The 11,898-nt window shown below is 46.4% G+C and overlaps 2 protein-coding genes across 2 annotated transcripts in view; one reads left to right on the top strand and one right to left on the bottom strand.

Moving 5' to 3' along the window:
• Nucleotides 1–2,725: 2,725 nt before the first annotated feature.
• ARPC5 (actin related protein 2/3 complex subunit 5) lies at nucleotides 2,726–8,521 on the bottom strand. Its single transcript, XM_075936786.2, has 4 exons — nucleotides 8,270–8,521; nucleotides 6,061–6,133; nucleotides 4,577–4,753; nucleotides 2,726–3,979 (listed from the first exon to the last, which is right to left on the bottom strand). Exons 1-4 carry the CDS (start codon nucleotides 8,410–8,412, stop codon nucleotides 3,917–3,919), a joined length of 456 nt encoding a protein of 151 aa, XP_075792901.1. The 5' UTR covers nucleotides 8,413–8,521; the 3' UTR covers nucleotides 2,726–3,916.
• Nucleotides 8,522–8,708: 187 nt separating this feature from the next.
• Nucleotides 8,709–11,898, top strand: part of RGL1 (ral guanine nucleotide dissociation stimulator like 1) — a 149,943-nt gene continuing 146,753 nt past the window's right edge. Inside the window, exon 1 of the mRNA XM_014575423.4 lies at nucleotides 8,709–8,803. The gene's annotated coding sequence lies outside the window, so the exon portion shown is untranslated. The remainder of the gene's footprint in view (nucleotides 8,804–11,898) is intronic.

Raw genomic sequence — 11,898 nt, 5'->3', positions numbered from 1 at the left:
CTTGGTTTGGGGCCATTCAGGCTACATCTAAACTACAATGCTCTTTTGGGATCTCAGAGTACCCCGAAATAGCTATCCTGTATCTTAACTGCAAGCTCATTATTTCCGGCTCGCTATTCCGACGTCCCTGTAAACCTCTCCATGAGGAGTAAGGGATGTTTCGAAACAGTGGGTTATTTCAAAATTTGGCACTGCGTAAACAGCGCCAAATTACAAAATAAGCTATTTCAAAATAAGATATGGAATTTGCGTAGCTCAAATTGTGTATCTTTTTTCAAACAGTGCAGCATTGACAGCCTCACAGAGCAACATGCTGTGAATTATCCTAGCCTGATTTCACATTAGAACCAGTCATTTCTTACCCGCACCCTCTTATTAGTCAAGAGTACAGCTGACATGTTGTAGCCATCTTCTGTACGTCAGGACCCGGGTGACCTTGTTACGCCTTACACCCTTGTTCTCTCTCAGCCATTCAAATAAAGGCAGAATAATTTCAATATTGAGTTTTTTCCTCTTTAATACCATGCCCTCAGAAGGGCAGTGTTCTTTCAGTAACGAGCTTCCGCACCCAACTCCTCACTGGTACCTCAAAGACAGCTAGAACTGCACCTGATTTATCGGTGTCTATGAATCAAATGTACTGCCAGTCATTCTTAAATAACTTATCTAATACCATTAAAATGAGCAAGAGACTACCACTGCATGACTTAGTGGAAGTGGGAATTTCTATTGTCCAGATAGGGTTGGGGCTAGGGCAAGCTGTAGATAAAACATGCAATAGATCATTCTGCTAGGAGAGTGGTTTTTGTGGACAGTAAATAGGGCAGAGAACTGTTCTCCATAAGTTGTGAGAGGAGTCACTTAATGCCTTTTGAGAAATACTGAACAGGGAAAATGAAAGACTTTAGCCTGGGAGAGAAACTTGATTTTGCCCAGTTGGCTTTTACCTTTAATGCTGTGTAATATGAACTGGGCCTTGACTACCAAAGCCTTCTGTAGCGTTCAACTAGCCAAAGGTATTTTGCGTCTAGCCCTGTTTGTGGTTTTCTTTTTATAATTTGTCAATACATTTTGGTTTTGTTTAAGGCAAGGGTAAGTGACCCTGTGGCCACCCTGCCACTCCCTCACCCCCCAGGCCAATCGAGACCTGGGGAAGAGGAAGCACACAAAGTCTCTATAAAAGTACACAGGTCTATAAAATCATGAGTGGTGTGGAGAGGGCTGATAAAGAAAAGTTATTTATTAGTTCCCATAATAGAAGAACTAGAGGACACCAAATGAAATTAATGGGTAGCAGGTTTAAAACTAATAAAAGGAAGTTCTTCTTCACACAGCGAGTTGTCAACCTGTGGAACTCCTTGCCAGAGGAGGCTGTGAAGGCTAGGACTATAATAGAGTTTAAAGAGAAGCTGGATAAATTCATGGAGGTTAGGTCCATAAAAGGCTATTAGCCAGGGGATAAAATGGTGTCCTTGGCCTCTGTTTGTCAGAGGCTGGAGAGGGATGGCAGGAGACAAATCGCTTGATCATTGTCTTCGGTCCACCCTCTCTGGGGCACCTGGTGCTGGCCACTGTTGGCAGACAGGATACTGGGCTAGATGGACCTTTGGTCTGACCCAGTACGGCCGTTCTTATGTTCTCCACCCATCCCTCGTTTCCTGCTCCTGCTCTGCCAGGGGCATGCAGTGCCTAGAGTGAACCACCAGCTATTTTGAACAGCTGGCAATTCTCTCTACGTGCCTGGAGGTTGGGGGCAGAGACTTCATGCACCCCTGCTCCCCCAGACCAATCAGGGTCTATGGGCAGTTAATCAAAGGAAGTGTCCTGGTCCCACCCCCTCTAAGGCCCTGCCCCTTCTGGGGGCAGCCCAAGGCCCCTTTACAAATTTGTGAAGTGGCCTCCCTTTTAAAATTCTTGCCAACCCGAGTTTAAGAGCAAATACTAATAGAGTGGGGCAAATCACTACTACAGGGATGGGGAAGCTAAGGCCTGGAGGCTGGATGCAGCCCCTAGCTTGCCTGGATCTGGCCCCTGAGGGTTGGGGCTACCCTCCCCGCACTGAGGAGCCTGTGCCGGCGCTCCAGCCTCCCCCGCCCCTGCCATCCTCCGGCAGGGCTTGAGCACACAAATATTCTAGCCTGGGCAGTGGGGAGCGTCTTTCTGTTCCTCAGTCAGGAGGCCACGTCAGTGACTAATAACTAAGTCCTATTCACAGAACAACTACAGTACATCCCTACTTGAAAGTGACAGTGCAAGGTTGCACGGAGTGTACTCCACTAGTCAATGATGGAGCATTTCTTTAGGAGTTAGGGTAGGATGAAATAGTCAAATAGACCCAGTTAGACATGAAGTAGCTACAAAGTTTTCAGTAGTTGGTGTGTTTTAAAAGATCTTCATAGTTCTTACTGACATGTCAGCCTCCCCCCTGCCCCCAAAAGTTCATAAATTGGAAAGGCCAATCACATTTTTAAATAGTGTTGATGTTCCACCTAAATCAAGATATGTGGACATTCAAGACTGCTATAGGCCTGAATCTTCCTGTAACAATTATTTACTTGTGCAAAGTGCTGCTGCAGAAACAACTGTGGCTGGAAAAAGAGATGAAGGGCAGAAGTTGAGTGACTATTTCTGCTTTTTTTTCCCCTTCCTCAATCCAATGTGGAGTTCCCAAGTTCAGGAATAAAGCTTTCAGAACACTAAATACCAAGGAATTTGAAACATTAGGTAAATATTCAGTGACAATTTTATTATCTGATCTTTTATCAGTTTACAAAAAAAGCAGGTATCAAAAAACAGCAAAGACTTTCACAAGTTCCTCACCAGTTTTACACAGCTGAACTGGTATAAAATGTGAATGCAAGACACAGGTTGGCTTTGCTCCTGGTCATACACATTCAAGGTTATCCCTGGGGTGGGATGCACTGGGCCTTCGGAAAATTTAAAAAAGCACCTGTGTTGTTTTGGGGTCTTGACTTGATTCATCCAAGTCACTTTGTACTGAAATATAACATGGAATGTGTACCTGTTGGGATCAGAAATTACTCTTCTGGATCCCATGTACCTGAACAAGGATCAAGCAGCTTTGCAATGAACACATTAGGCCCCAGTTTGCATTTCTCAGATTACCAAAAGGCAGCTATTATATTGCGATAGCTACAATCACTTTCTCCTCAGCCCCAATAGGTTACAATGGGATTTAACTATACAGCCCCTTCTACCTTTCCTCATCAAAATATCAGGTCCAAAACAGGAAAACTTCACTTCATCCTTACATGCGTCATATGACTGTGTTGTGATGCCTTAGAGTTTAGACAATTCTACAGCATAAACTCTCCCATTGGGGACTTGAATGATCGAAGTAAACCAAGATAAACCGTAAATGTGACATAGGAAAAAAATATTCAACTCACTGGATGGATATTCTGATTTTTGAGCCAAAACTTGCTCTTCTACCATATTTGCTGCTGTGGGGTTCAGAGTTTGACCAGGAGAAGCACGGCCCAGTTTCCATTAATAGCTGCACCATCTTCTCGAACATACAGCTTACAATGAACACTGCCTGGTTAGCCAAAGAATTAAGACACTGCCCTGAGTCCCTCAGCAACTGCTTGGAAAGTCAGGTCAAAATCTGCCATGATTATACATGAATGCAAGTCATCCTAAACAAAGACTTCTGTATGTGTCACTGAAATCTTTTGAGTACACCAAATACTCCTATTAGAAATAAAATGGCATCTCTTGTTACCCAAACAACAACAGGAAATCAGATATGTATATTTTGTCAGATATGAAAGAGGAAGCAAGAAGGCAAGCTGAGACACAGACCCTACCCCCAGGGCAGCAGTGGCATTTGGTTGTTTTGGTCATTGTACCAGCATTTTGCACACCCACAGCAAGCAGTCACTGGCTGTTGGACTTAAACCGTTTTTCTGGCAGTCAAGACACGGACAATGGACCCTACACCTCCAGCAGCGAGAGCCTGGAGGGAGAGAGGAGGAGGAAAGAAAAAAAGAGAAGTAACAGTTAATACAAGCCATGATAACCACAGATGGAAACAGTTACTACCTGGACTTCAGTGAGTTTCATCTGAACACTGCAGTGTGCTCTATAGATACTAAAGATCAGCTTTCTTCAATCAGGAAGCATTACTATATTCATTTTATATAGGGAAATGGACCGAAGCATTAGATAATTTGCATAAGTCAGTCACTGGGGGTATTGGGAGTCTTGGGTTCTATTCCCAGCTACGTCCCCTGTTTTAACCTTTAGATTAGTATGCTCTTGTACGGAGACAGTATAGCTTTTAGGAAATGTACAATGGATCATTTTCATTCGTATCTAATACACAATAAAACTTCATCTCTAGAGTTTATGTGAATCAATATATAATAGGAAGTGTGCATTAATTTCACATGGTTCTCTAGGGTACCATGTCCTTTCCACCCCAACTGTTGTAACATGAATAATAGACTTAAGGGAAAGAAGGATGATTCCTACTGGACTCAAGACAGAATCCTGGATGCCAGAGTCTCTGTCCATGCAAATTATCCAGCCAAAAGCAACAGACTTCACACACCTTTTCATGCCACTGCAATAACACAGCACTGCTGTTGTCAGAGGGGCTCTCAAACCCCTTGTAGATGTATTTCATTAGCAGATCAACTCCATTCTTGTCCAGAGACTGTACTGCCTTTTCAATATCATTGGCTTTGAATGAGATGAGGACTTTTAGGACGATGCTTTCTGCACGATCCTGTAAACAAGGGGAAAAGTCATAACTTGGAATAACATGACTGACAGCCAAATGTTAATGATCTCCCAGGAGGTAAAGCTTTTATATTCTTAATTCAAAAAGCCAAGGCAGCTCGAACACATACCAAGTTGTCAAGCATACTGTTCAACAGACATTCACCTCTGCCCTACGACAGTATGACCTCCATGGACTTTGCTATAGCCATTTAATTCTAAATAAATTTCAATTTACAGTTAACATATGCAATTAATTTGAAATCAAGTTTTAGATAAATTAAAGGGCAGCACATCGCCACTGAGGTGAAGGAAGCTAGTCTCAAACAAGAGACTCATTCTCGTCACTGCATTTGTAACAAGTTTGTTCTAGGTTTCTATCTTTGCTTATTAAGACTAGCTTTTGTTTGCAGGACTCCACCCATAGCATAAGGGTGGTACTGAACTTTCTCGACTGGACAGTTCAAAAGTCGTCGGAAATTACAGGTCTGATTGGCTTCCCTCTCACCAACTAAGCAACCTCTTATTTTTACATTGTCTAGATGGACAGCACTTCTGTGGACCAAAAGAGATCTTAAAGGAGAAGTATTTCTACTGAGCACTGAGTTCTGTTCAGCTGAGATCTGTTTTTACTCTGCATTATCTTTCTCTTCCCTCACTGTGTACTGTATTATAACTAAGGAAGTTAAAATGTGTTTATTTACGTAAATGTATAACCTCTGAACACTTCAGCAGTTACATGCAGGGGGAGGTGGCTGCCATCTGGACCCCTCTTCCCTCCTCCCTGCCAGAGAGGAAGCAGCACCAGGCCTGGGGTGAGGGGGAGCATGGAGGGGAAGTTGGCTCCCTGGGAGCTGGTACGCATGGGAAGCCAGCTTAAAAATTCCTTGTTAGCTAGAACTATGGACTGGACACAGCCAGTCAGTGCTTACTAGTCTGAGGTGATTTTTTTGGTAAGTTCACAGGCCATGTATCACTAAGTCCAAGATACATTACAAAAAAACCTTGGATTTATAGCAAAACAACTTGAAGCAGGGAATTCCCCCTCTCCCCCAGCTGACTTTCATTTGTGCATTTTTTTTTGCACAACTGAAGAGCAGGGAAATGAAAGGACTAATCATGCCTCTGTTCCTACAAGCTTAAATGACTTTAGTGCAGAATGGATGTGTATGAGGGATGCCCTGTACTTGGGCTGAGTATACAGGAAGAGCTTAATCACCTCAGAGAGGAATAGTGAGCAATCTGTAGAAGTCTTAGGGAATTAGGAAAGAATTTACAGCATGGCACATGAATGTGAGTTATTAACTACTTCACCTTTACTGCTTGGTTCTTGGTATTGATTGGAGGATTCTTTAGGGCTGCCTGCAATGCAGCCATCATGTTTCCTGTAAACATGAGTTAAGGAAAGATGGGGAAACAAGGACATAGAAAGCAGCAGAGATAGTCACAATAGAGTGGGATTCACAAGTAACCTGTTTCTTACTGGGAATATCAAGCATGGATTTGTGGAGAGAATATTTTCCATACTGTTGCACCTACTGAAGTGTTCAATGTAGCAAGTATTACCCAGTCATTTAAAGCAATGGGACCAATACTAAGGTGGTACAGTTGTCAGCATCAAAGTGCACCAAATCACACAACAAAGATCCAAATATAAATAATTCTAAGTTGACCTCTTTTATCTTCAAACTCCACACAGATTGGCAAAATATCATGCAACAAGTTATAACATGGCTGTTTGACACACACACACACACACACAAAAAGAAGAAGATGTGATTGCTGAAACAAGCTGGTGAATGAGAACATACTTTGTACATACATCGGAAAAATATCATCAGTTAGGGCCTCAGATTGAACATCAACAGGAAAGGAAAGGTCAATCTATCAGTCAATTCATCACACTGTAGTTGGTTATGATTCAGAAGAGTTTTCTATTAAGATTCTTATAATGCATCATCTAGAAACCTCCCAGTAGTGCATTAAGTGACACAACTAATGGGTATCACCAGGGCTCGCCGAACTACGGGGAGCCCTGCTTGCCAGCTGCGCTGTCTGGTGATCTGTGCATGGGCCTTCCAGGTTACCGTCTACTCACCATGGGCGAGTAGATTGTATTATTTGTCGAGCCCTGGGTATCAGAGGGGAGTACTCAACTTTGGAAGCCCCAGGAGCCACAATGATACATACAGCACATGCTAAGGGCTGCAACTTAAGTGTGGTTGCATATACATGCAAATTTATATGCAAATAGCTTCTTTCACACTGACGGGCATGAATACAAAGATTAAGGCAAGACTACATAACACGCAGGTCCCATTTAAGTCAGTTCAGGTGAATATTGCATTTTATTAATATCAGCAGATTTTCACCCATACGACAGCACTTTTAATGAACAATGAGAGTCCAGGAATTTAACTACTAACACATATCAACAACAGACCATTATATGGAGTTGCTGTTGTGGAGCATGTTCCTAATGGAAGCCCTGTTCAAAGGACCCGCAACGCTGAGCGCAAACAAACGGGCTGCATGCAGCCTACGGGGCGTGCGCCTTGAGTAGCCCTGTTATAGAACAATGAGATCCCAAGACTGCCTCCATTATTGTCATGAACTAGAACAAAACATGCTCTAGAAACACAGCTAATTCAGGCTTCCGGCAGATTGTACAGAAAAGGATACTAAGCAGCTCCCATTTGAATTTTCTTAAAGGGTCTCATGGTTTTGAGCAAACATTTCTCTTTTGTTTTTTTTTCCTCCAGGTTTTTCCCCTCACCTCAAATTTGAAACCATAAAACCCACTTACAAGCTAACCTTATCAAGTGCAGCCTCACCCAGAAAGGGCACATCTGAAGCTAAAGGCACTAATATGTGGAAGTAAAAAGCAACTAGATTATCACAGACTAGGTGCAATTATTCCCATAAAAGGAAAACTTCACAGAGAGCACACTTCCTCCAACTCTGCAGTGCAAGAGGGGTTTGGGGGCAGGGCTCTTTCGCTGGCCCTCCCTCCTGCTCTCGTGAGGTCAGACAGGACCACATCCTCCAGCGCATGCATGCCCATGAAAACTGGGAACCAAAGAGCTGGCGGATATGAACTTACATACAGGTCTAACGGTCTCTCTGGGCAGCAGGGCGCTCACCCCAGGGCCTAGACACAGGCAGGCCGGGGAATTGAAGGCTGTTTGTAACAAGTTGCATAGACGGGCCTGGGGGTGAGGACCGAGCACCCCTGGGCTGTCAGCGCCCCCCAGCCCTGCACGTCACTCTCTGGGGCCGGGCGGGCCGGCCCCGCTCGCAGCCTGCTCCCGGGGGCGCAGCTAAGAGGCAGGGCTGCGGGACGCGGCGGGGGCACGGAGGAGGCCGCCCCTGTCCACGCCGCAGAGCCCCGGCAGGCTCAGGGCCGGGGGCGCAGCGTCCCGCGTCCCGCCTGTGCCCTCGGGTCCCCCGGGCTCGCGACAGGGCTGGGCGCCCCTCCCCCGTCCAGGCCGGGACTCTTTCCCCGGCGCCCGCGGAAGGATATTGCCGCAGGCAGGAGTCCACCTCGCCCTCGTCGGGCCCGGCCTGGCCGTCGCCTCCCTCCTCCTCGTCCACGAACTTGTTCTCGTCGTACTCGTCCACGTCCACCCGGCGGAAGCGCGCAGACGACACCGTGTTCTTCGCCATCGCCCCGGAACCTGCCGGCGCCTCCCGCCCGCTCCCCTCCGCAGGGCGGTGCCCGCCCCCTGCTGCCCGCAGCAAGCAGCAGCGCGCATGCGCAGCGCTCCTTCCGCCTCTCACTTCCGATCATGCGCACTAGGAAAAAGTCGCTCTTGAGCGACTTTCTCTTCCTACGGTTTAGCCGCTCGCGCTTGACACTCGTGGGTGAGCGCATGCGCGTCGTAATGCCGTCTCTTTTTTTTTTTTTAACGCACGCGCACTTTAAAACCGCACCCCTTCTTCTCTGCGCATGCGTTCTGCACGGACTTCCTTTTTCCTCTGCGGCAGCCGGTGGGCCCTTGAGCGCAGACGCAGAACAGGCAAGTGGGCGGAGGAAGGCAGGGTCGGGGAGGAGCAGGTGAGTTGTTGCGATTGGTCGGCAGGGGGTGGTCACGTGCTCTCCTGGGCCGAAGGGGGCCCGTTTCCATAGGAGCGGCCTCCCGTCGCTAACGGGCGCTCGCAGTATGGTGGGTCGTGGCGGGCGGGGTGTGAAGCGCCGCTACCGGCCCCGCCGCGCTCGGCTGAGTCGCTGCCCCACACGTGGGTGTGAGGCGCGGGGACGCGCCGGGAGCCCCCTGCCCCCCTCCGTGCTCAGGGGCGAGCGCCCGCCCCCCAGGTCTGTCTCCCAGCGCCGGTCAGTGGGGCTCCCGGCCCGAGCGCTTCCCCTGCGGACTCCCCGCCTAGCCCCCGGGAGCAGGCCTCGCGCTCGCAGACCCGTTTTCTAGATGGGGAAACTGAGGCACCCGTTGAGCGCTGCCCCATGTCTCTGGTTGCCGCGGTTTCTCCAGGTGGGCAGGTTTCAGTGTCACTCGTCTCCTTTCGGTGCGGGCACGCTCAGCCTCGCTGGCAATCTCACCCACCGTGCCCCAGACCAGGCTCATAAATAAATTAGGTGCCCACAAGAAGGGGCCCCTTTGGAAATGTGGGTGGTAGTGAGTGGGTCGTGGTGAATCAGTGGTAGAACTGAGACTAAAACCCAAGCATCTGGACTCCCGGTTCCTGCTTTTTTCTGCAAATAGTAATCCCCTTCTTTATATTGCTATAAACATCTTAAATGATCTTTGAGGCCTATGAAGATCAGATTGAATTGAAGTATAAATTATATTAGTATTGTATGTAAAATAGACATTAGTAAATGTGAGTAAAAAATCTTGAGTTTACAAAAAGTATTTTGCAGAATCTAATACGAATCATGATACTTGCATAATACTCAAAACATACATTGTTTTAGCAGATTAAACTTTGTCCCGTGGTACTGGGAATCCAAACGCAAAAGCATTAGGTTAATACTATACAAGGAGAAAGTGAAATGGACTTTTACAGTGCAAGCTGAGGAAGTACAGAGAGTGAAGTAATATAGAAATAGTGAAAAGTACATTTTAAAAAAAACCCTCGATATTAATAACATAAGAACGGTGAGACTGAGTCAGACCCAAGGTCCATCTGTCTCAGTATTCTGTCTTCTGACTGTGGCCAATGCCAAGTGTCCCAGAGGGCATGAACAGAACACGTAATCATCAAGTGATTTCTCCCCTGTCACTCATTCCCAGCTTCTGATAAACAGGCTCAGTGCACTATTTCTGTCCACCCTGGCTAATAGCCAAAACTAGACTTATCCCCCATGAATTTATCTAGTTCTTTTTTAAACCCTGTTAAACTCCTGGTCTTCACAACATCTAGCAAGGAGTACCACAGGTTGACTGCATTATGTGAAGAAACACTTCCTTTTGTTTGTTTTAAATCTGTCAGTTTAATTCAGTGACCTTTCTTGCATTATGGGAGCAAGTGCATAATTTTTCCTTATCTACTTTCTCCACACTGGTCATGATTTTATAAAACTTTATCATATCCCAATTTAGTCTTCTCTTTTCTAAGCTTAGTCTTTCTTTTCCAGTCTTTTTAATCTCTCCTCATATGGCAGCCATTGGCAACCAAAATGATAAGGGGCTTACCTTTTCTGAACTTTTTCCAATGCCAATATATAAAAAAATCTTTCAAAATATTTTATCACATGTTCCCTTAACTGTATTTTGTCATGTTTTAAAAATACAATTAAGTGATGTCAGTGGGAGTTGAAGTAGGCCCCGGAGCACTTAACGTTGTTAAGATATAGAAGCAAGGAGTTCTACGGATGTAAGCAAGTAGTTGACTAGTTGAGTAACAGATAAGCCTAGGCTTATTGGTTAATTTAGTTGACTACTTGCTTCTTCCCCCTTGCTGCCTTTTTGAGGGTCTGTCTACACTTTCACCCTCTTTTGAGAGAGGGATGCAAATGCAGCTGAGCGAAATTGCAAATGAAGCGTGGATTTGAATTTCCCATGCTTCATTTGCATTATCGAAGTCTGCCGCTATTTTGAATTACCCTATTTTGAAATAACAAACGCTGTGTAGACGTGATTATTTCGGGAGAAAACCCTTCTTCTGAAATAACCCTTATTCCTCATACAGCGAGGTTTACCGGTTATTTTGTTCTGGCCGTGCAGGCAACCAAGCTCATTCTCATCTCCCGCTAAGTCTGGGACCTACTCCTGCTGCAGCTTTGCCATTTTAGGGTATGTCTAAACTACATCCTTTTTATCGAAAAAGGGATGCAGTTTAGACATAGCCTCAATGTACTAAGAGCCAAGCGGATAAGCAGCCCGGCTCTTCCTGCATCTAAAATGCAGAGCTGCAGTGGGGGTAGGTTCCAGACCTGGCTTAAACCGGGACTGAGCTGGGCTGCCTGCCCACCTGGCTCTTAGTACATTTAAACTGCAGAGCCACAGAGGGGGTAGGTCCCAAATCTGGTGCAAGCTGGAACTGGGCCGAGCTGCCTTTCTTTATTAGCTAATCAAGTAGTTGATAAAAATTCTGTCCACTACTTGATTAGCCATTAACCGCATCTTACCATCCTTAGGGAGTTCTGATACTGAGACCCTAACCCTTCCCAAACTACGGAACATGCTTGACTTCATTCAAGTATATTGTACAACTGAAGTGAAAGTACAGTAAAACTCCGGTGGTCCGGCATCCAGTGGTCCGGTATGCCTGATGGTCCGGCACCAACTGCAACCCGGAAGTGCTCCGGCAGTTGCTTCAAGTTGTTAGAGTAATTGATTAACTGCGGCAGGATCCACAGCCGACACGCAGTTAATGTAACTTTCCTCTCTACTGCCGGGAGGAGGGGGGGGGTAGGGGTCGGTGGGGGAGGAGGAGGGGGCGAGGGTGTGCCAAAGCAGCCGCATTCAGGACGTTCTGGTCAGTTACAGTCACTCCGGCTGGATCCACAGCCAACACGCTGTTAATGTAACTTTCCTCTCTACTGCTGGGAGGGGGGAGGATGGGGGGGGGGCAGGGGTCCCTCTCCCACCGACCCCTACCTTCCCCTGCCCCCCCCTCCTCCCGGCAGTAGAGAGGAAAGTTACATTAACTGCGTGTCGGCTGTGGATCCAGCCGGAGTGACTGTAACTGACC

The sequence above is a fragment of the Pelodiscus sinensis genome, chromosome 9 (assembly GCF_052426305.1).
Source record: "Pelodiscus sinensis isolate ZL-2025 chromosome 9, ASM5242630v1, whole genome shotgun sequence".
NCBI classification, from domain to species: Eukaryota; Metazoa; Chordata; order Testudines; family Trionychidae; genus Pelodiscus; species Pelodiscus sinensis.
Note: the sequence above shows the minus strand (reverse complement) of the source record. Positions and strands in the feature narration are given on the sequence as shown.

What these genes read in the sequence shown, in the direction of transcription:
- ARPC5 (XM_075936786.2), bottom strand. Translation starts at nt 8,412, where the DNA reads ATGGCGAAGAACACGGTGTCGTCTGCGCGCTTCCGCCGGGTGGACGTG. An exon ending in CCAAGAACCAAGCAGTAAAG is followed by an intron (nt 4,754 to 6,060) that starts GTGAAGTAGTTA and finishes CCTTGTTTACAG; the next exon opens with GATCGTGCAGAAAGCATCGT. An exon ending in TATTGCAGTGGCATGAAAAG is followed by an intron (nt 3,980 to 4,576) that starts GTGTGTGAAGTC and finishes CTCTCCCTCCAG; the next exon opens with GCTCTCGCTGCTGGAGGTGT.